This window comes from Dermacentor variabilis, chromosome 1, assembly GCF_050947875.1.
Source record: "Dermacentor variabilis isolate Ectoservices chromosome 1, ASM5094787v1, whole genome shotgun sequence".
NCBI classification, from domain to species: Eukaryota; Metazoa; Arthropoda; class Arachnida; order Ixodida; family Ixodidae; genus Dermacentor; species Dermacentor variabilis.
The window spans coordinates 66385714-66406824 of NC_134568.1; the positions used below are offsets into that span (position 1 = coordinate 66385714).

At 46.5% G+C, this 21111-nt stretch overlaps 1 protein-coding gene across 2 annotated transcripts in view; it reads left to right on the forward strand.

The window, feature by feature from the left end:
- Positions 1-21111, forward strand: part of LOC142578861 (ribosome biogenesis protein BMS1 homolog) — a 195465-nt gene that overhangs the window by 122490 nt on the left and 51864 nt on the right. For both annotated transcript variants that reach the window (XM_075688505.1, XM_075688515.1), the window contains 3 exons: positions 88-146; positions 18971-19093; positions 20489-20584. In XM_075688505.1, coding sequence (XP_075544620.1) covers positions 88-146; positions 18971-19093; positions 20489-20584 — 278 coding nt within the window. The remainder of the gene's footprint in view (positions 1-87; positions 147-18970; positions 19094-20488; positions 20585-21111) is intronic.

Sequence of the window (21111 nt, forward strand, 5' to 3'; positions counted from 1 at the left end):
GGTGGGGCACTGTAAGCGTGTTCTTCTGTATGTTATGCAGAGTTTGTTACATGAGAATAATAAATTATCTATGCGTTTATCTTTCAGGTCCTATCACACCACAGGGAACAGGATTCGTGGCAGTGCAGCAAGTTCATGAACAGACGGTATACTAGCCATTCTATTTTGTCATATTTCTGCATAAATTTCCTGATAACAGCCTGTGCTATATATAAACAGTATAGTAGGCATGCTAAGTTAACCTCATATGCCAATGTTGAATGGAATTTTCATAATACTTCTATTATATTCATGGTATAACCATGACACTGCTATATGCTAATGTTTGAAAAAGAAAAAAATAATGCACAAGTCATGTCTCATGAGAATTCTATAGCATTTCAGCATTATGGGGCATTATGACATGGTTCATGTTCGTATACAGTCGAATCTGGTTAATTTGAACACGCTTAATTCAAACTTCTGGTTTATTCAAACTGACGCCGTGATCCTGTCAAAGTTATGTGTATTCCCATGGAGGAAAACCCTGATAATTCAAACGCACAAGCATTTGCGGCGGTTAATTCGAACATACCGCGCTCTGACAATATCCTCAGCAGCGCACCAAATCGCTCAGTGGCGCCTCTGACCAGCATTGCTCTTACCCTGCTATAGAGGAAAAGCTTAGGAGAGACCCCCCAATGCTGTGCACGAAAAAAAAAAAAAAAAAAGCTTTGGAAATGGCAAGGTCGCCGTTTATGCATCACGCCGTAATGCCCCAGCCGCACCGAGGGATCGGTCTCGGGGCAATTTTTCACGGCTTGCTGCGCTGGCAAGCGATCCACGAGCGGAGGAAACCAATAAGAGTGTGACCCCTACAGTGATGCACGCGCGAGAAACTGGTGTCGTGTGCACTCGCCCGACCGCTCTATTCGTGCTTGCGTCTGGTTCAACTGGGCCGCTTGTTTTGCACTAACGTCTGCTCGCGTCAGCCCTCACTCGCGCTTGTTTTGGGTGGCTTGGTTTGGTCTCGTTTGCGTTTGGTTTTTTTTTACAATGGCGAGTCTAAACCGAGACATCCCGAGGAAAAGGTTGTTGAAGGCAGTGCGCGAAGGAATACAAGGACGCGAAGGCGGCACCCAGTACCTCATTCATTTTGTCTTTTGAATGCGGCGAAGCCACAACAGAAGGGAGCACACCAACATGATTATGATCAGTGGAAACGACTTCGTCATCTTGATTAGACATTACTCATGTTACGAAGAACATGAACACATTGCTGACCTGTCAGCAGACGAAGTAAAAAGCACGCGAGCATGTAGAGGGAAGCAGCGGCGGAGGCCCAGTTTGGCCTCGGCAACTCTGCTGCTTCGGTGTCAGTCTTAAGTGGCAGAGATAATTAGCGCCATCCATCAAGCTGGCTGGAAAGCAAATCCACTTCCCTCCCGCCCTTCCTCGCAACTATGCTCCCCTCGCCCTCCCTCTAAACTCCCTCATCACACCCTCACCGTCTAAGGTCTGCGTGCGCCTCTGCGCCAGTGCCTCCAGCCCTGCTGGCCTGGTGCCAGCTTGCTCCTTGAAGTTTCATTTCCTGCCGTTATCGGGAAGCGAGTGTTTGCTGACGTAGGCAGTTTCAAGGTCCTCGCTCGCTGTTTGCTTGCGCACCGCGTTATTTCACTACTCGCACTGTTTGTGCATTGTGCTATGGTACATGAATACTACAAGAACAAGTTCTTCTTTTAATTTGAACTTCCTTTAATTCTAACAAATTTTCGGGCCCCTTCGAGTTTGAATTATCAAGATTCGACTGTAGTATGTTTATAGTCACTGAATCAACTACCGTACTTACTGGCATAATGAACGCACTTTTTTTTCCAGAAAAATATGCACAAATTTGGGAGGTGCGTTCATTATGTGGGATAAAATTTTGAGCGATTCTGTTTTTCTGTGGCCACCTTTAGAAAAGTCAGTTTCATCTGAAATGCAAACCATCGATTGCGATAGCAAATGTGTAGACAGCTACATGAAATAAGGATACAGTCGAACCCACTTACCGTATTTATTCGAATCTAGGCCGATAGTTTTTTTCAAATAATCATATTCCAAACTCTAGGGTCCACTTAGATTCGAGGATTTTAAAAAACGCGCCAGTTTTTCACTGAAACTGCTAAATATGGTGCATAGCTAGCGCCATCTAGAAAAGTCAGTATCGTAGCCGTTAGCCGTGCCAGCTAACCATACACAAGGAAGGTCACCATTTCGACCTGTATCGTGTCGGCCGTATCAGTGTGTGGCGTGGTGTTATCGCGATGGCCCCAAGCAAGAGATTCCACTACAGTGCCGCTTTCAAGCAAAAAGTTGTGATAGCCGCAGAGGCATCGTCGAACCTTCAAGCCGGGCGGGACTTTGGTGTCAACGAGAAAAACGTCGATCGTTGGAGGGGACAACGACTACAGCTTTTTGCGTGCGCCGCAACGAGGATGGCATTTAGCGGAACAAAGAAAGGCCGCGCGACGCAGTAGAGAGAGTTTTGGCCGACTTTGTTTGGATGCAGAGAGCAGCTGCCCTTCCAGTGACAACAGAAGTGCGCCAAGCGAAAGCTAGGGAACTTTCGAGGGAGCGAGGCCTTACGCCACAGGACTTCGAAGCCAGCCGGGGCTGGCTTCAGAAATTCATGAAGAACTTCGGCTTCAGCCTCTGACGTCGCACTTCAATCACCCAGAAGCTGCCAAGCGATTTCGAAGAAAAGCTGATAGCTTTTCAGCGCTATGTGCTGCAAAAAGTAGAAGCGGCAGGCTACAACCTTGGGCAAATCGGCAACGCCGACTAGGCGGCTGTGTATTTTGATATGCCAGTGGCATACACCGTGAATGAAAAGGGTGCCAAGGAGGTGAAGGTGCGCTCTGCGATCTACGAGAAGCAGCGCGCAACTGTGATGCTGTGCTGCACAGCTGGTGGACATAAACTCCCTCCTTATATGATATTTAAAAGGAAGACACTGCCTGCTCAAGAAACTTTCCCGAGAAATGTCATTGTGTGGGCAAATGAGAACGGGTGGATGACGGGTACGATGGTGGAAGGGTGGGTTAAGATTGTGTGGCAACGGCATCCAGGAGCCCTTTTGACAGAGAACTTGATCCTTGTGACTCTTACCGTGGGCACTTGACCGACAACGTGAAGGCTGCGCTCGCCCAAGCGAACATGGACCTCACTGTCATACCGGGCAGCATGACGGGCCAGTTGCATCCACTTGATGTCTGCATCAACAAAGCTTTCAAGGATCATCTGCGGAAATATTACACAGACTGGTTGACTGGTGAAGACCACATGCTAACGGCAACGGGCCACATCAAACATACATCGCTGTCGCAACTGGCCGGCTGGGTAGTTGCAGCGTGGGACGAAATCCCAGGTACTTTGATCGTGCGCGCCTTTAGAAAGTGCAGCATATCTAATGCGCTTGACGGTACCGAAGATAGAGCACTGTTAGAAGATGACAGTGACAAGGAACACAGCGACGACGAAGTTGAATGAGCTCTGCACGTTCAGATTCAATAAGTGCTTTTTGCATTTTGTGAACACTGTCCTCGCTTTTTTTGTTCGGCCTACATTCGAGGCAATATATATATATTTTTGGGGGGGGCTAAATTAGGGGGTCGGCTTAGAATCGGGGTCGGCCTAGATTCGAGTAAATTCGGTATAATGATACCGGTTTTAACAATATATCGGGTATAACAATGAAAAGCTACTGCAGCGTCAACTTTTGTATGGTTTCCATTGTGAAATAACCCGCTTACTACAATGCCCCAATGCCGCATTATCGGCTATAACAATGAAGTCTGGCTGCTGGGTGACCGAGCCGAAAGGTAGTAAAATGCGAAATCCTTGAAAAGAAAAAAGAAAATAATAAATTCGAGCCGCTGCATGATGGGCCGCTGCTCCAACCACCGGTGGCTCCAACAGCCGCCACGCGCTCATTTTTCAGCCATCTCCGCGCGGCTCTCTCCTGTTGCCATTCCACCCCTCCAAACACAAGTGGGCTGCGCCCATGGGCTCTGCACCACTCCACCCTCTGAAACAAAAATGGACTGCACCAACTGTGCTGCTTGCAGATTGCTCATATGTTGCTCTGTTGCTCGCTGGCACAGTTCTGCAAACAGCTTAAAGGGCAACTCCGGCGATTTTTTTATGACAATGGATGTCGATGAAATTCACTGGGTACGTTACTCTGCACACGTCATGTCCTCAAAAAATCACGTTTAAGAGTTGCACAGATTTTTTACAAATGAATTTAATAAATTGCTTTGAACACCCTACCTTACCTGCTCCTCAGTTACAGGCAACATAGTGTGTGACGCCAGGGGAGCGCCACTCAGAGCATGCTGGCATCATGCAGACGACAGCAACGAGAGCATGGAGGAGTCGATCGTGAGCTAGTGCTGCGTGTGCGAAGTTGCTGTCACGAGAATTTGCGGTCCTTGTGGACGGGCAAGTGATGGAGGGTGGCAAGTGGTGTTGCGTTGTGGGCTGCGCGAACTTCAGCCCCTGCCATCCGCACACATAGTTTGAGCCGATCGCGTTCAGCCGAGGTTAAGCCTATATGTCACAGTCGCATAGTTCATGCGTCTGCTGCTGGCGGACCTGAGCGACTGACCTGAAGCTAATTAAGCCATCAGGATGAAGAAAACTACTTCTGTGGTTCAGTCTTGCCCATACTGATTTGAAAGAAACCATTCTTCATTTTGTTCAGTGCACATAAAAAAAGTGAGAAACGACGACGCGAAGCAGTATCGACACCGATATGTTGCCTTTTTCGACGGAAAGTTGCATGCCACACTCAGCGGCACTTCCCTAAATTAAATGCGACTGTGAAGATGGTTGTATTTTTACATATTGTCATGCTGACTCATTATTTAGCGTCTGAGCTGCACTGCTTGCCTCGTTTCCCAAATGGGCAACGAGTGTAGGCCCCTTTGATACAGCAGTGTAAACAGCTGCCTCGTTCAGCTGCCAGCGGTGTCTATACTGGCATCGGCGTTCCGCGAAAAGACTACGCATTCTGTAAATGAGCGATCACATGTGCAAAGTCCTCATCTATGTCCACTTTACAGATTGTGTGCATGAAGACAATACGAAGAATGATAAGTAGGCAGCATAACGCTCTCGTACTGCAGTATCCCGCTCGCTGTTCTTGAAGGTGCGTGGTCGCTCATATCAGCACGATTCAGGATGATGCAGTGGTGCTTACATGCACAAAATCTGCCTGCTTTGATATGTATTATTTCATGTCAACGATGAGCGGCTAGTATTATATCTCAAGCGAACGACGACTGGTCGCGGCACCTGCCGATTGATGTAAACAAATGCACCGTTGGGTGCTTTGGACTACCAGCGGCTTTTTTGCGAGATACAAACGCAGAAAGTCATGCTCCACATCTTACAGTGAGCATTCGAAGCATTTCCCTGAGAAAGGGTATAACACCTAAAATAGCAAGCAGCACGTATAAAATCAATAGTTTGGGCTACCCTTGGTCTTCATGTTGCAGCATGATATATGTAGCGCATGGGCGCTGGCTCTCATGATGGCGGGTCGAATGTGAACGGCAATTCGTGGCTATCAAATTCGTCAGAATCATACCTGTCATTATTTGACACATCCGAAGAGCTGGTGCAGCTGACATTGTCACCCGAAGATACCGCGCGATCACGATCTGCCGAGCGTCTGCTCTTCACTGCCAGCAGGCGAGACCGGCATGCCTTGCGCGCTTTCCCCTGTGGAGACACCCGTGACGTCACACGAAGAGGTTCGCACGGCTGCTTAGTGAGGTTTCAGTTTCGTTTTTTGCGCTTTTTTGCTTATTTCAGATTATTTTGAAATCAGCGTGACAGAGGGGTCTCGGGAACCTAAATATTCTACAGTCAAACCCGGCTATATCGAACTCACAAAAAAACGCCCATCAGTTCGATATAGAGCATAATTCGATATAAGCCTGCTAAATAATTGGATGTCATAAAAGCACATACCATTTATAAAATCGCTTTATTGAAGAAACTAGCTTAGTTTCGCATAAATTAGTCCTGCATTTTCTTCTGCTCGGGGAATTTCGCTGCCTGCGACGCACGTACTTCCCCACATTGTCTAAGGAGTCGGAGCAGCTGAGGCCGCAACCTTCCGCATTCGCGCAGAAGCACCGGACTAATGCGAGTGCACCAATCACTTCGGAGGATGTGGGCAAAGGACCGTAGTTGCTTTCCTCAACGTGCCTACTTTCATTTGTGCTCGGTACGATGTCGGCGATGTAGTCTTCGTTTCCGGGCTCTCCCGTGGTCGCGACACCATCATCTGCACCACGACCGACTGTATACAGTAGGTCGTGATCTGCACTGACAAACTCGTCCGCCGTTGATTCGAATGTTCCGGAAATTTTGACAGCTCGCTCCAAACTTCGGCAACATCGGCAACGGCGTTGTCGCATTCATCAGAATTTACATTCATCACCGAGCACGCGGAAACCGGCACGTATGAAGAACCCCTCGTACACGGCCGTGCGTACGCGTCGGGCGCCACGGGCACCGGGTTGCGAGTCGGGTCACTTTAGCCCTAACCGTGCCGAGAGTGCTCCTCGGAATCTTGCACGCTGCGGGGCCATCCAACTTCTCATCGCGTTCGACGCGATTTATGATTTCGAGCTTCACGACGAAAGGCGAATTCTGCTGCTTCATCACGGCAACACTGCGGGAGAAGTCCCACAAGGCGCAAACGCGATAAACCAGAAAACCAGCCTGACAACTCGCACTTTCGCCATCTTGCACGAAGAGAGCACAAGAGCCTCTGATTGGCTGTCTGAGCAAGCGCTGTCACAGAACACCTATACAAACTTAGAGAAGAGAAACTGTACCTTCCACAGTGCTACGGAAATAAGCATAGCGGTGGCGTCGTGAACTAAAGTATGTGACCACGGGTGGCGCTGTACAACAGGAAACGGAAACGGGGTTTTGCACAGTATGGTCGCTTTACCTACTGGGTTCTGGCTGATGCGCATCGATCGTGCTCCCGCCAGTTAGGTTGCTGTGTGGCAAACGTAGCGCCTACATATGTATGTAGGCGCTACGTTTGCCACACAGCAACCAAACTGGCGGGAGCACGATCAAGGCGCAGCAGAATATATGTAGCTCTGAGTCATATCGAGTTAAGGCACACTCTGAACTGACTTTTAAGGCCATCCCGAGCGGTTTTTCGTTTATTACGCCGCCGTTACCCCAAGTTGTGCCGCCGCGCTCCAGCTGTTGCATTTCGTGTAGGGCTACTGACAGAGTGCGGTTTCCAGGTGGCACGATGGCCTCGACTGGAATAAACACACACACCAAAGATTGAGTAAGCTTGAAAATATTTTATTTGCATTTTACAAGTACAACAAAAAGCACACGTCTACGGATCCACACAAACGCGGTTACATAGTCAAGAACATAGTCAAGAAATGGCTCAATAATAAGGGTAGCACAGACGCACAAGAAAGAAGACCTAAGCTACAAAACGTACAGTCGGCTGCTAAACATAACTTCCCTGTCACCGCGTGTCACTTTTATACAGCATCTTTAGAGCACTACCAGGCCGGGTAATTTGGCGAAAAGAACGCAACAGCTTACGGCCGTCAGCTGCCTCTTCTTTACGGGTGTCATAATTATCCTAATCTCCGCATCAACGTCGTGCAAGTCCGCATACAGGTATCTGTATCTGAACCACATGTGCCAGCTTAATACATGTGTAGTGAAATTATGATAACCACTGCGTCTTATCAAACGTATTGGTTTTGCAAATGCGCATTACAGCTGACGGAACGACATACTGTAAGTGAAGCACAAGAGAACAAGGACAAAAGGAGGATGCAACACTTGAAGAAGAAGTGAAGAATTAGTAGGCGTACAGCAAACAAGCGATGACGGAGAACACACAATGATGCATCGGGTGTTCTGTGACATCGGTTTGCGTACTTACGGTGTTATGGAGATCAACGGCATAAAAACGTACCTTCAAGCGTATTCCGTCAACCTCCGCCGCATTCATTATGATAATCAACGCCTAAACAAAATGAGGCACTATTTTTTGCCAAGAGTAGACCTCTTTACAGCAAGTCTGTGTAATGACTCGCAGACGAAACCAGCATGCTTTCGAAAATGTTTTACCGCCGTAGTATTCGAACGCCAACGGCCAGGAAACACATCGATACCAATAGGCTGTCGGCTGTCGGTGGTTAAACAAAAACCTTGACGCTATGACTAAAAAGCAGCTTCAACAATCAAATTTAAAAAAAAATCAACTGCCTATTTGCCTGAGGTAAAAAAACATCCTTAGACACCTCGATTGTTCATGTCAATGGTTTGTGTAAATTAAAAAAATCAGCATGTTCAGCGCCCCTAGCAGAGAAAGCACCAATTAAAGTATTCGACCAAATAACAGTAGCTCCACTTGCGCGCTTACGCTGAAACGCGCCTCGATTGATTTTTCGTCCTCTGTGGCCATTTGTTGAACTTGAGAGTGTGCGGGGCTTGGCGCTGTAGGCGGGCCAGGATCATTTTTTTGCTGGGGAGTGTCGATAGATAGTGATCTAAAGAAAGGTCGGACGCTTGATTCTACAACCCGTGAGGGAACACGGCGAAGCGTCGTCAGGGGAGAGAGAGCGGAAAGTGAAAGATGAGAGAGAGAAAGAGGGAGGATGTGGCCTAATAGACTCCACTATGCGCGACAGGGGGAGTGTCGACGGCTCGCCCGAACAGCCCGAGGCAGCGCGGTCACGGTAGGGAGAGCGGTTGGATGGAGCCGCGCCGCCAGGTTTCCCCGCTACCGCGAGGGAAAGCCAACTTCTGGGGGCACTTTTCTGCCGCTTGACGGTTCGATATATCGGGAGTCACTGCAATATTTGTTCGATGTAAGCGTAATTTTTGCTATATATACTCATTGTAACTATACCGTGACCAGAAATTGTTCGATATACAGAATAATTCGATGTAAACGGGTTCGATATAGTCGGGTTCGACTGTATTACCTTGACATGGTCAAAAATCGCCGGAGTTGCACTTTAATTGCTCAAATTTGTCTTTGTTGGTTGCGTCGAAATCGTTCCTGGCCACGTGGTTTCTTAACCTCGCTTGACTCGCCGCCGAAATGGAAGATGGCTGATCTGCCGCTGATCCTCGGCAATGCACGACATTGCCGGTGAAAAGAAAGCGCGTGGCTATAGACTTGGAAACTACAGTGGAACCCCGGTTATATGTCTCGCAGTTTTACGACGGATTAGCGCAGTCCCGGCGAAGTCCCCATAAAAGCAATGCATTAAAAACCCCAGTTATCCGACGCAATTTTACGCCTGACCCGCGTTATATGATGACCCTCGCGAAACGCGGGACGGAACGGCGGACGAAAGAAAAGTTCCGTGGGTCTCTTTCCTTGGTCCGTCTCTCTGTATGCGGAGCGCTTGACACCGCTCGACGGGTTCGCTCCGGCCACCAGCAGGCAGTCGCTGCTGGTGGCCGGAGCGAACCGGTCGAGCGGTCTCACAGCGGGCACCGCCTGTGACGCCCGCTGTGCTGAAATAGCGCCTTTTCTTCTCCCCAGTCACTTTCTCCCTCTCTTCTCGGTGGCATCGCGTTGGGGAAGCGTTTCTATGCCCCCCACCAGCAGCCCGCTGTGCTGAAATATAGCGCCGTTTCTCCTCCACAATCACTTTCTCCCTTTCTTCTCGGCAGCGTCGCGTTGGGGAAGCGTTTCTCTCCTTACAGTTTGCCAGCAGTAGATCGCTGACAAGGTAGCATGGAGAGGCCTAGGTTTATCGCACGTGTTCTTCGTCATAATCCTAGCGACCAGTGTTCCGTGGAGGTTTTGAGTTGTGGGGAAGCAACGCGACGCACAATGTCCCGAAAGTGGACAGTTCTGTCGCTCGGGGATAAGCTAAATATTATCAAGGAAGCGGAAAAGCGGCATGGAGCCACGAAAGCCAGCATTGCCCGCGACCCTAAGATACCCGAATATTCGCTTAAGATGATCCTGCTAAACAAAGCGGTGATATTGCAGAATGCCAACAAATTGGGGCTCAAGCGGAAAGCGGCAAAAGAAGGACAGCATGAGATGTTAGAAAAAGTTCTCGTCAGGTGGCTGCATCAAGCATGGAGCTCTGCGATCAATGTTGACGGCACCATTCTAAAAGAAAAGGCGGACCTTGTGGCATTGCCTCTGGGTGGCTGGATCGACGGGTGGCTGGATCGCTTTAAAAAACGAAACAGGATTGTGTACAGCCGCTGCCGCGGAGAAAGCACTTCAGTGAACTAGTGGATGGAGTCACTGCCGGAGATGATTGCTGCATACAAGCCCTGCGATATTTTCAACGCCGATGAGAGCGGTATTTTTTACTATATACAGCCCGAACAAACCCTTGCGTTTAAGGGTGACCGGTGTCATGGTGGCAAGCAAAGTAAAGAGTGTGTGACGGCACTATTCTGTGCTAACAAGGACGGTAGCGCAGCGAGTTGGAAAAAGAGATCACTGTGCTCGACACCATGCATTCTATTGCCAGCTTGTGGAATGCAGTGTCGCGAAGCACAATCGCTAACTCATTCAAGCACTGTGGTTTTATGCGAAAGACTGCCTCCTCTGCTTGGGACGCAACAACCTCGATGCCACTCGAGGCCGATGCAGGCTTCGTCGACGACGACTTTGAGAGTTTAAACCTCGCCACGACCTTCGCCGAGTACGTGGAGGTTGACGACAATGTTGCGATCTGCGGCGAAGTGTCGCTGGATGACGCCATTGAGGAGGCTTTGCCTAGTGCCGACACTGCTGCGACATCGGACAAGGACAACGACGACATCACAGATGCCGTGCCTGTGCCTACCACATTCGCCGAGGTGCTACGACACATAGACGGCATCCGGAACTTCATCTGTTCTCGCGACACCGTAGAGGACCTCCTTTTGGACGTTGCCCAACTCGAGCGAAAGCTCTTGGTTCATAAAGTTAGCACCGGCTGGCAGGAATTGCGGCAGTGGGCAGTGGAGTGCCGTAAAGTTTGTTTGAATAAAGCATGATTGGTACCTGTACTGCAGCATTAATTCTTATCGCATTAACTTTTTTGGTAATTTGGGTTTCCAAGGCCTGCAGAGTACGTTAGTAGTTTACATTGAAGTTTCTCGTAAATCCGTCGCGTGAAATAAGTAGTATTTTTATAGGCATAATTTATGTTCGGATTTTACGCCCGCATTTTACGACGCTTTTTCGCGGTCCTGAGAAAGTTGTATAATCAGGGTTCCACTGTAAGTGGTTCTAACCGATGATACAATCATTGCGAACGTGCTTGGATCAGATAGCGACAGCGACGACGGCAGCGATGATGCAGTAGGACAGGCTCCCTCAACGTTGTCCTCACAGGAGGCCTGGCAGATGATTCAGCCCCTCCAGCGCTTCGTTTTCGTGAGGAACATTCCGCTGTACTTCGTCGAGCACCTGGATGCATTGGAGAAAGATGTCAGCAGGCTTCGTGTAAAGCATGCAAGACTGATGTACATAGGCTTTTCTCGTGCAAGCCAGTGAGAAGTATGTGGCGAGATGTTTGTGGCAATCTCTCCTCAGTGTTTCTTCTGGATTTCTCAAGCTGATAGGATGCTGCAGCAGCCTTCTCGCAATGTTTAAAATGCCCCTTTTAGGGCTACCAAAGCGACGCCTCGGCGGTGCTCACATATCGCTTGCCACCCGTGACACACCCCTTTGCAGTTGTTATAGCATTGCCATTCTTTAACACTGACAGCCACGGCTTGTTTCACGCGATCGGAGTGCCCAAGAAGGAGTCAAACGAGTGAAGACAATCAGAAGCCGGATGGAGGAAGGTGGTGGGGAGGGGCACTGGCCTCCCCGCCATTGTAGTTTTCTTACATCAGCTGTGCCATCCCTGTATTTAGATTTTTTTCTTGCAACCCGGCTATGACAATTATCAGTTATAACAATGAAATTTTCATGGCACTTGAATATTGTTATAAGTAGGTTCGACGAGCGAACATTTGCTTCAACGCACATGAGCTGCAAGAATGCAGCATGCACACAGGTATGAGCCGCCATCGACTCGGCCCCGACGCAGATCACTTTCAAGATAGGGCGCGCCACAGCCGCGCAATGCGCCATTGCTGCTGGAGTTGCTGCCCTGAAGCATGTGATGACCCGGGTGGAGATTTGCTGGTACCAGAATAAAAAAAACTGCTTGCATGCCACCCGCTCTTCTCAGTGGTCATATCTTTGTCTCTGTTGAACTGGAGGGGGTGCGTGCTGCCGTGCGCACAGTTCAGTCGGAATTCCATCCTTCAGAACTTCGTGTACACCCTCCATCCTCCTCCTACCACAACCGGTTTTGAAGTGTTGTAACAGTACAGTGAAAGCTCGTTAAACCATCGTTGGCTGGAGCTCTGAAAAAGTATGTACTAAACGGTAATACTGCTTAACCGAAATAGCATGAGATCGCCCACTTACCTGTCAGAAACGAAACTCAGAGAGTGTGCAATGAAAGGGGAAAAAAACATGCAGTATTTATTCATTTCGCGTGACACAAGTGTTATTTGTTTTGATGCTGTGGCGACCTAGCAGCGATGACAGTGGCTTCAAACTTCCTAAAGCTGCGAGCCAGCTTTTCAGCCAGCCCCCTCATCTCGGCAAGCACTCGCATGGCAGATTCATCGTTAGCGTTGCACATTCTCCGTGCCCGGGTGCGGTAGCATTGCAGAAGTCACCGAGCACTTTTTTCATTACGTGGTGCTGTTCCTGACATGAGGATTGCATTCATGAGACTGACGTAACGCGCAACTTCTGCCACTGTTGCTAGGCAACACTTTGGCAACAACAGAGGCAGCGATGGCGAAAAGTCAAACCTCGTAGCCAACATCTCTTCGCGGTCGCAGCAGTGCTACTGAGCAACTTCTTCGCATTCCAAACGCCACACACCATAGTCTACAGTAGATCCCTGTCGCGTGCCAATGCCGACTTTGTGTCACATTCGATAGCACGAACTTTGTCTTAATTTTTTTTCTATGCTGAACACACGATGTCTTCTTTATCCGAGCTTTCACATGACACAAGTCCTTGCTAGCACGGCGCCACAACGCTCTCTGGCACGGCGCCAAAATGATGTTGATGTTGATGTGGCTTCATGCACAAACGCACAGGGCGCTTGGAGGCCGTTTTTCTGATCTCAGAGACTTGCTGTTCTGCCGGGCTGCCCAATGGAGACAACACACCGCCGTGTTTGCGTGATGAAAAGTGAAAACACTATGTGTTAACGAATACGTGCGCAATAAACTAATACAGTTTATACGGATACAAAACACATTATGTTCAATGGTCGCTGAGTCGGGGATTTCACTTTACTACTTTTAAAACGAAACTACTGTTTAAGCAGGTACGGTTTATTGAGGTCTTACTGTCCAGCGCTTTTGAAAACACTCATTATATGTGGGCTTCATTTCATTAGGCAGGGTCAAAAAATGATAAATGCAGTTAAATATGGTCATTGTAACTGATAAATCGTTATATCTGGGATCGTTATGAGTGGGTTCAACTGTACTACCTTTACATGCACACATGCATGCGATACAGTCGAACCCACTTATAACAATATTCAAGTGCCGAGAAAATTCCATTGTTATAACCGGGTTGCATGAAAAAATCAAAATAGGGGGATGGCTGAGATGATATGAGAAAACTATATAGGCAGGGAGGCCGGTGCCCCTCCCCACCACCTTCCTCCGCCCGGCTGCTGATTGTGTTCACTGATTGTGCTTCCTGGGCGCTCCGATCACGTGTAACAAGCCACGGCTGTCGGCATTAAAGAATGGCACTGCTATAACAACTACAGAGAGGTGTCACGGGTGGCAAGCGATATGTGAGTTCCTTGCATATGAGAGTTTCTTGGTATGTTGAAGCAGTGTTCCATAAACCATAGTTTAACATCTTGCATAAAATCTTACTCAATATTGTGTTGTGTCCCTGACATGCAACAATGCACAATAAATATGTTATGCTTTGGATTCGCATATCTGCCACTCAACAATGGCTTTTGGGTGCACATTATTACTGTTATATATAGAGATTTAACTGTGCTTATAACCTATTTAACCCTTTGAGGGTCGAATTATTTTGAAAAAAACTTTCCCAGGTGGTCAAATTACTTTATTGCAGATCTTGAATGTACAAGATGTATAAAGTCAGGAATAAATAGTACAAAAAATTAGGAACAGTATTTGGGTGTCGGCTTCACTCAGAACTGCAAAATGTTCAATAGTATTTCAGAATGTGGTACTCCTTGAAACACGGGTCTCCGCACAGCGCCTTATCGCAGTCTGCACACCTAAAATGCGTGTACAGTAGAACCTCGTTAATTCGAAGTCTGTTGGACCCCGAAAAATCATCGAATTAACCAGTTTTCGAATGATCAAAAATGGATGAAAAACGACAAATAAACGTACGAAATGTGGCTGTATCAACACTGCACCTTTATTTCACCTGAAAAACGGTCACTTGAAGTACCGTATTTACATTATTGAAAGGCGACTCGAATGTAAGTCGACCCTCACCCCCCCCCCCCCCCCCCCATATTGCGGGACAGGAAAAAAAAAAAGATCATACTTGAGGGCGCATTCGATAACGAAAATTTATTAGTAGCTGACATGGTCACTGGACTACTCAGCTTCACTAGTGCTGCTATCGTCATCGTTGCTATGGTCCCACAGCGCGTCGTTGTCCCGCGAAATTCCACATTTGGCAAACGACCGCACCACGACATCTTGTGGAACAGCAGCCCACGCCGAATGCACCCAACAACACGCAGCCGACAGGGAGGCTCTTTTGACAGGTCCGGTTGGAGTAATTTCGCGGCCTTCTGCCGCCAGCCACTCGTACTCACAGCGGAGCAGGTCCTTAAAATGCAAAGATCCAGGCTTGTTTCATGACCATGTCGCACTTCACTGGCAGGAACCAATTGCGCATTTCAGCGACGTACGCCGCAAGCGTAGCCTACAGCTCCGGAAAGCATCCAGACTTCGGAACGTGGTTAATTCCTCACTTGCCGTCACAGGTGAAAATTTTGCTTCGCTGCAGTCTCCACTCTCGCACCACCAGTTCAGAAACATCGAACTTGCAGCCCGCTGTGCAGTGATTTGTTTCTTCGGCGTAAAGGATGGCAGCCCTCTTGAACGCTGCTGTGAACGAGTGCCGAATGATTAGTAGGCCTGGAGCACTCATGATGACTGAGGAAGCATAGAAGTAGCATGTAGCCGGCAGTCAAGTAGAACGCGTCAAACCAATGCCTTTCATCAAACTATAGAGATAGCCACGACCGGCTTTAAAGCCGGTCGTGGAGATAGCTAAGCGCAACAGGCAAAGAGAAACCCGTGAGTGGTGTCTGCTCTTTCATGAACTACCGATGCTCCCCGCGAGCGCCGCCGTACTGAGGGTGCCGCCGCGAATAGAACAGCGGCGCTTCCATCAACTATCGACACCCCCTCATGAGTGTTGTGTGCACTGTAAAGCTCTACAAAATGTTGAAAAACCCTTCTGAAAAGTGAACAAACATGCGGGATAGCGAAAAGTTATCTGTAGGGCCATAGAGCAAACATAAAATTCTAACTACTTTGTAGCTCCCATTGGTCTCGGTTTTTTGGCGGTGCCATGTTTTGGTTTCGATTGTAAGTCGACCCCCCACTTCAGATTTTCAAATTTAAAAAGTGGTCGACTTACAATCGTGTAAATACGGTAGTCATCGATGCATGACTGCTTGGCGTGGTAGTTAGCCGCACCGTAGGCTGCATCCTCCTGTCTGCTTACAGTGTGCAGCAATTCACTGTTGCTGCCGCTACACTCCACAAAACTGCGCACAACGCTCACCGGAAACAGAAAGTTGATTTAAAGTGCCGCCTGGCAGCAAATCTGGCAACTATACTGGCCTCAGAGGTTGGCACACTTTTTCTTTTTTTTTTTTTTTTTTCTTTTTTTTTTTTTTTTTGCGGATCACGGAGGTTATGGTCTAAACTGACGTATTATCCGGATATGGGCACGCTGGCTATTCAAATTATCCGGCAAAATTTGCATGCAAACTGTTGGGACCGCCGAAAACCTTCGAATTACGCGGGATTTCGAATAAACCAAGTTCGAATTAACAAGGTTTTACTGTATGTTCTTCTCTTGGAGTGACGAGTTGTGTTGGCGCACACATGACATCTCTGCATGCGGCTGCCTTGGGCAGAGGTCTGAGGCACCCTCACGTAAGCACGTTGCCGCAGAGAGCGAGAATACCTCGTGAGGGGCGGTGATAAACAAGCTAAGAGCAGCGTCAATCAAGATAGAAATCAACTTTCACCACCTCTGCAAGAGATTGCCGACAAAGAGAAAAATGACGTTTCGCGCGTCTCCGTTGCGATCACGCGGCGAAACCGAAAGCGCAAAAGGGGTGTAGCCGCAGTCTGCGCGACGCGCTGAAGCTAGAAATCAGTTCTGTTTATCTCACCAAGAAGGTAGCCCAAATTTCATATGCTTCTTGTAAGTCCTAGGAGGTGGCAGCAACTCCCAGTGAGCACGCATCGTCATTATGGCGCGAAATTTCAAACAGAGGGTCGAAACCGTACCTGTATGGCAAAGACCTTGCGGGACAGAAAACCGCCGCCGTACATGTAAGGCAAAAGCATTCAAGGGGTTAACTTTACACACTCGGCTGCCTGGTTTACATATTTTTCAAGTGCATAGCCTTTGAAAAATGCTGCTTTGGATGTAGTGCAGAAGTTTGCAACTCCGACGACTTACATTATAAGCAGTATATCCTTTATTGTAAACTAGGAGAAGTTATGAGACAATTTTTTTTTTCAGCCAGAGCAGTGCAGTGGTAAAGTAATGGTAGAGTATCCTTATCACAGCTGTGGGGTTCTTGGTTTAAGGTCAACTGCACTGCAGTTGTGGAGCAGTGTTTTAACAGTTGGGGTGCCTTTATCACATAGGGGTGTCTTTGGTTCAGGCCCAACTAATAATGAATTTTTTCTTATTTTGCATTGTTACAACTTTGAGACCAGATAGCTAGCCAGATCTAGAAAACGGGGGACAGGGGTTTGAAAGCTATCTTTTTTATTTTTTTGACCAATTCTGATAAAAGTTGGCAGGCTTGTTTACTAATGCAATTATTTTTTCTGTAGATTCATTATTTGATGGGATAATTTAACAATGCCTTCTGTGTTTAGAACAATTTACAATTAACCACTATACAATAATATACAAATGTTGCATGGATAAATAATAGGAAACATAAGCATGCTGGAAACAATCTTATGATCGTGTCATTATTTCTTAACATGTAGTGGTCACACAAAAGACAAATTTTAAAAGCTTTAATTAAGACAGAAATTTTAAAACTCTGCTCCTGCATTGTGGGCTCTAAACATCTAGCTTTATGCTGCAAAAAAAATTAAATCTTCCTACTGCAATAGGTACTGAAATATCACCATAACAGATATGCTTGGTGTGCAAAATAAGTTTTTTGAGAAAATGAAGAAAACATAAGAATGTCACATGTAATCAAGAGCACTCAGAAATATATACATAGACACAAAACTTCAGTAGGATCTTTCAATTGAGACCAAGATGGTGGCATCCAAGGCCCAGGAATGCGCGTATCTTGTCATTTAATATGTGCTACTTTAGCATCGACACGGGCATAAAATAACCTGCCCTATATATTTTAAAATTTATATTACTTCTGAAATATTGTCATATGAGATAAGAAACTTGGCAGTTGAAGAAAATAACAGATGTAGATTTCGAAAATGCCATTTTAGAAAAATCAATCTTTCGATGATTTCTCGGCCAAATGACCCCATCTCCCCTTAAAAGGAAGCATAAGTGGCATGTAGCCATTATCAAAATGCTTCCGTTCTGCATTGGGTAATCACAACCACTTGAAATGTTATAGTTAAGCACACGTGAAAAGGCTAAAAAAGAAAAAGTATAATCCATGGTTTGGATGATGTCTTAAAGTACCACTGAAGATATGGATTAGTAGGTTTCATCTTAAAATAGGAATAGGATGGTCATCTCACCTTGAGGTAAGTCTTGGGCCACTATTTTGTAGCGATGCCTTATGCCTTATTCTATGCTATTCTTATCATCCACCACACACGGCCGCCTGATCGCGTTGATAATGTGGGCAGACCATCGCTCTGACCAGTGGCCAAGCGCGAAAAGCGTGAAAAAGCATAGCATCGGAAAAGGCATCGCTACAAAATACCGGCCTTGGTGCGGCCAAAAAAGAAAAAATGAAGATTGGTAGTAATGCCAGCTTGAATTCCTGCACCTGTTCCCTGTGATGCATGAAGAAAGGAAAGAATCCAGGAGGAGAGAACATTATGTCACGCAGCCACCCTTCACTTCACCTTTTCTCTCTCCCATTTCTCTAAATGTCTGCTCAACTCGGGACTGTGCACTTGTTCGGGTGCTTTGCAAACCGCTTTGTGCACACTTCAGCCGCTTCTTGTATCGCACACACTTGACTTCTTCGTTGCAACATGCAACTGCGGGAGTTGCACAGTGCTGTAACATTTGTTGTCTTTTCAGAAGAGTGCATGCTTAGATGGTTGACAGTGGGAGATGTTAATACCTAGTACGGCATGATCACATGTTGGACCAACTTTTTGTTGTTTCATTTGTATCATGTCACACTCTCTCCTAGTTTTTTCTTTCGCCTTGCTGTAATGCCATACATTTTGGCATAACCTGCAGTGGAGCTAGTTATTAGTAAAAAAAAAAAAATCCAGAAATGAACAAGGGGTATAACTTGCAATTTTTATTGTTCTTCATTTTTAACAGAAAGGAGCCAAGTATTGTAAAATATGTAACATTGCAGTAACATTATTGGTTTTAATGTGGTTGATGTGAGTTTACTTTTTAATTTCTAGGTTTTCTCAATCAATTCTCATTGTGCAGGCAAGCTTCAGGATTGCTGCCACAGGGGTGATCCTCGACCTAGATCGCTCGACACAGATTGTCAAGAAGCTGAAATTGACTGGAAATCCTTACAAGATCTATAAGAAGACTGCTTTTGTCAAGGTTATACCTTCCATTCTTTCTTTTCTTCTACAGTGATGTTTCAAGCAGAACAAAAAAATCGAAGCGCAATAAAGGCAGAGGCATAGTGCACAGGACAGAGCCTGTCCTGTGCACTTTTATACATTGCATAAATCAGTAAGTCATGTTTCTATGTTGCAAAAAAAGCAGTAGCTGCAGTCCAATCTTGTGACTAAGTAGCGCACGCAGCGGCACAGACCCTGCAACTTCCTTCGCGCAAGACCAGCGTCTTTATCCGAGACATGTTTTTGACTACCACGCGCACATCCCAATTATTCTCTCACCAGTGAACTGGTCACCAACATCATCGTCCGTCCATCACGATATAGGTGGTGAGTTTGATGCCAGCAGTGGGCTGCAGCAGAATCACTCTTCTTCTTCACAGCTTCAGCTGTCTCTGTGATACATTGCATGCGCATTGCGCTCAGTCAAAACCAAACTGCTGTTAATTACAACTGCGGGGAATGAAACAGTGGTCGCTGTCAGCGCAGTTATGGACAGTGACTACGCAGTTCTGAAGGCACTAGGCCAACGCAGTGTGATGTGCAGTGGTAAAAGTGAGAAAAAAAAGGCTATAAATGCACAAATAAGCACAAAGCTTTCTGGCATTCGTGACTATGGCAATGCAAACTCCACAGTTTCATTTCGGTTGTATGCTAGCACAGCTTTTGCTCATTTGCGTCACATTTGCAGTATTTGCTGGGCTTGGGGGGGTTGTTCGAACTAACCATTGTGCGGCCAAATTGATCCAAATTAACAAGTTTAATCCCGTTAAATAAATGCATACACCTGCTGGGACGGACGTCTAGTCTGAATTATGGAATTCCCCACCCCCGAATTGATAATCTACGTGTTTATCCTGTTCTTTTCATTCTTCTTATCCCATAACTTGTGGTCGTAGTTGTCTTACACTTTTCTTTTTATTTATATGTGCACCTAAAAGTAAAGAATTGTTGTTGTTGTTGTTGTTGTTAGTTCATTTATCCTGAAGTTATCAAATGTAAAGCAGATGAGGCTGTTTTGCTTGCCATGATCGAAGCTTGATCATCTCGATTTACTGTAAACTTGCGTAACAACACGCTATCCGATCAGACCTGCAGTTCTATCCTGAGAGGCCTTGCTATTACCCTGTGTCGTCCTTAGATGACGTAAAGCAGGGCAAGCCTGTTTATTTGGGTTCGTTAATGAAAGCTCAGTTTGGGAAAGGTTTTGTGCACCTATATGAAGTGGCGCTTGGGATTGTGAGACTGTTCTACATACTTTTTCTTGGCATTGCGACCACCACTCAATGGTCGGCAAAAAGCACAAGAAAATTGTCATTTGTGTGTATTTCTTAGTTTAAAAAAGGCTTGTCTTGTCATGTCTTCTCATTTTCAGAACATGTTCACCTCTGCCCTTGAAGTAACCAAGTTTGAAGGTGCTGCACTACGCACAGTCAGTGGAATTCGGGGACAAATCAAGAAAGCACTTGGGGTGAGTGTTCTCATTGTTTGCATTCTTCTCTTTTTAACTCTTTTTTTGACCATGATCAATCCCTTAATTTTTATAATTGATTGCTATTATTATTGCTTACCTTGCAGACAGCTTGGCAAAAAAAAAATTGTGTAATGCATCAAAGTTTAGCTTTCCAGTTGGTTTACTTAATGAAATGGATGCGCCAGAAACAACTGTTACATTTATGAGATTTTGGGTTTGGCTGTAAAGAGTGAAGATTTATTGCTGTGATAAAATGTACTGTTATATAGAAACATGTGCAGTATTTGCAGTGTGTGAGCCATGCTTTAGGTTTGACTTGTGTAAGGTCACACTATAAATACAGTTGAGCCTATTTATAACTGTACCCCATATCGTTATTGATCATTTCTGATAATCTTTTAGCTGCCAGCAATCTTCAGATATAAGAGCCACTTTTTAGTAAACATTGCACGAACATAACAAATGCCTGCCTAATTGCTAAAAACAAAGACCAGTGAAATGAATGTTGATGAAAAAGAATGCGC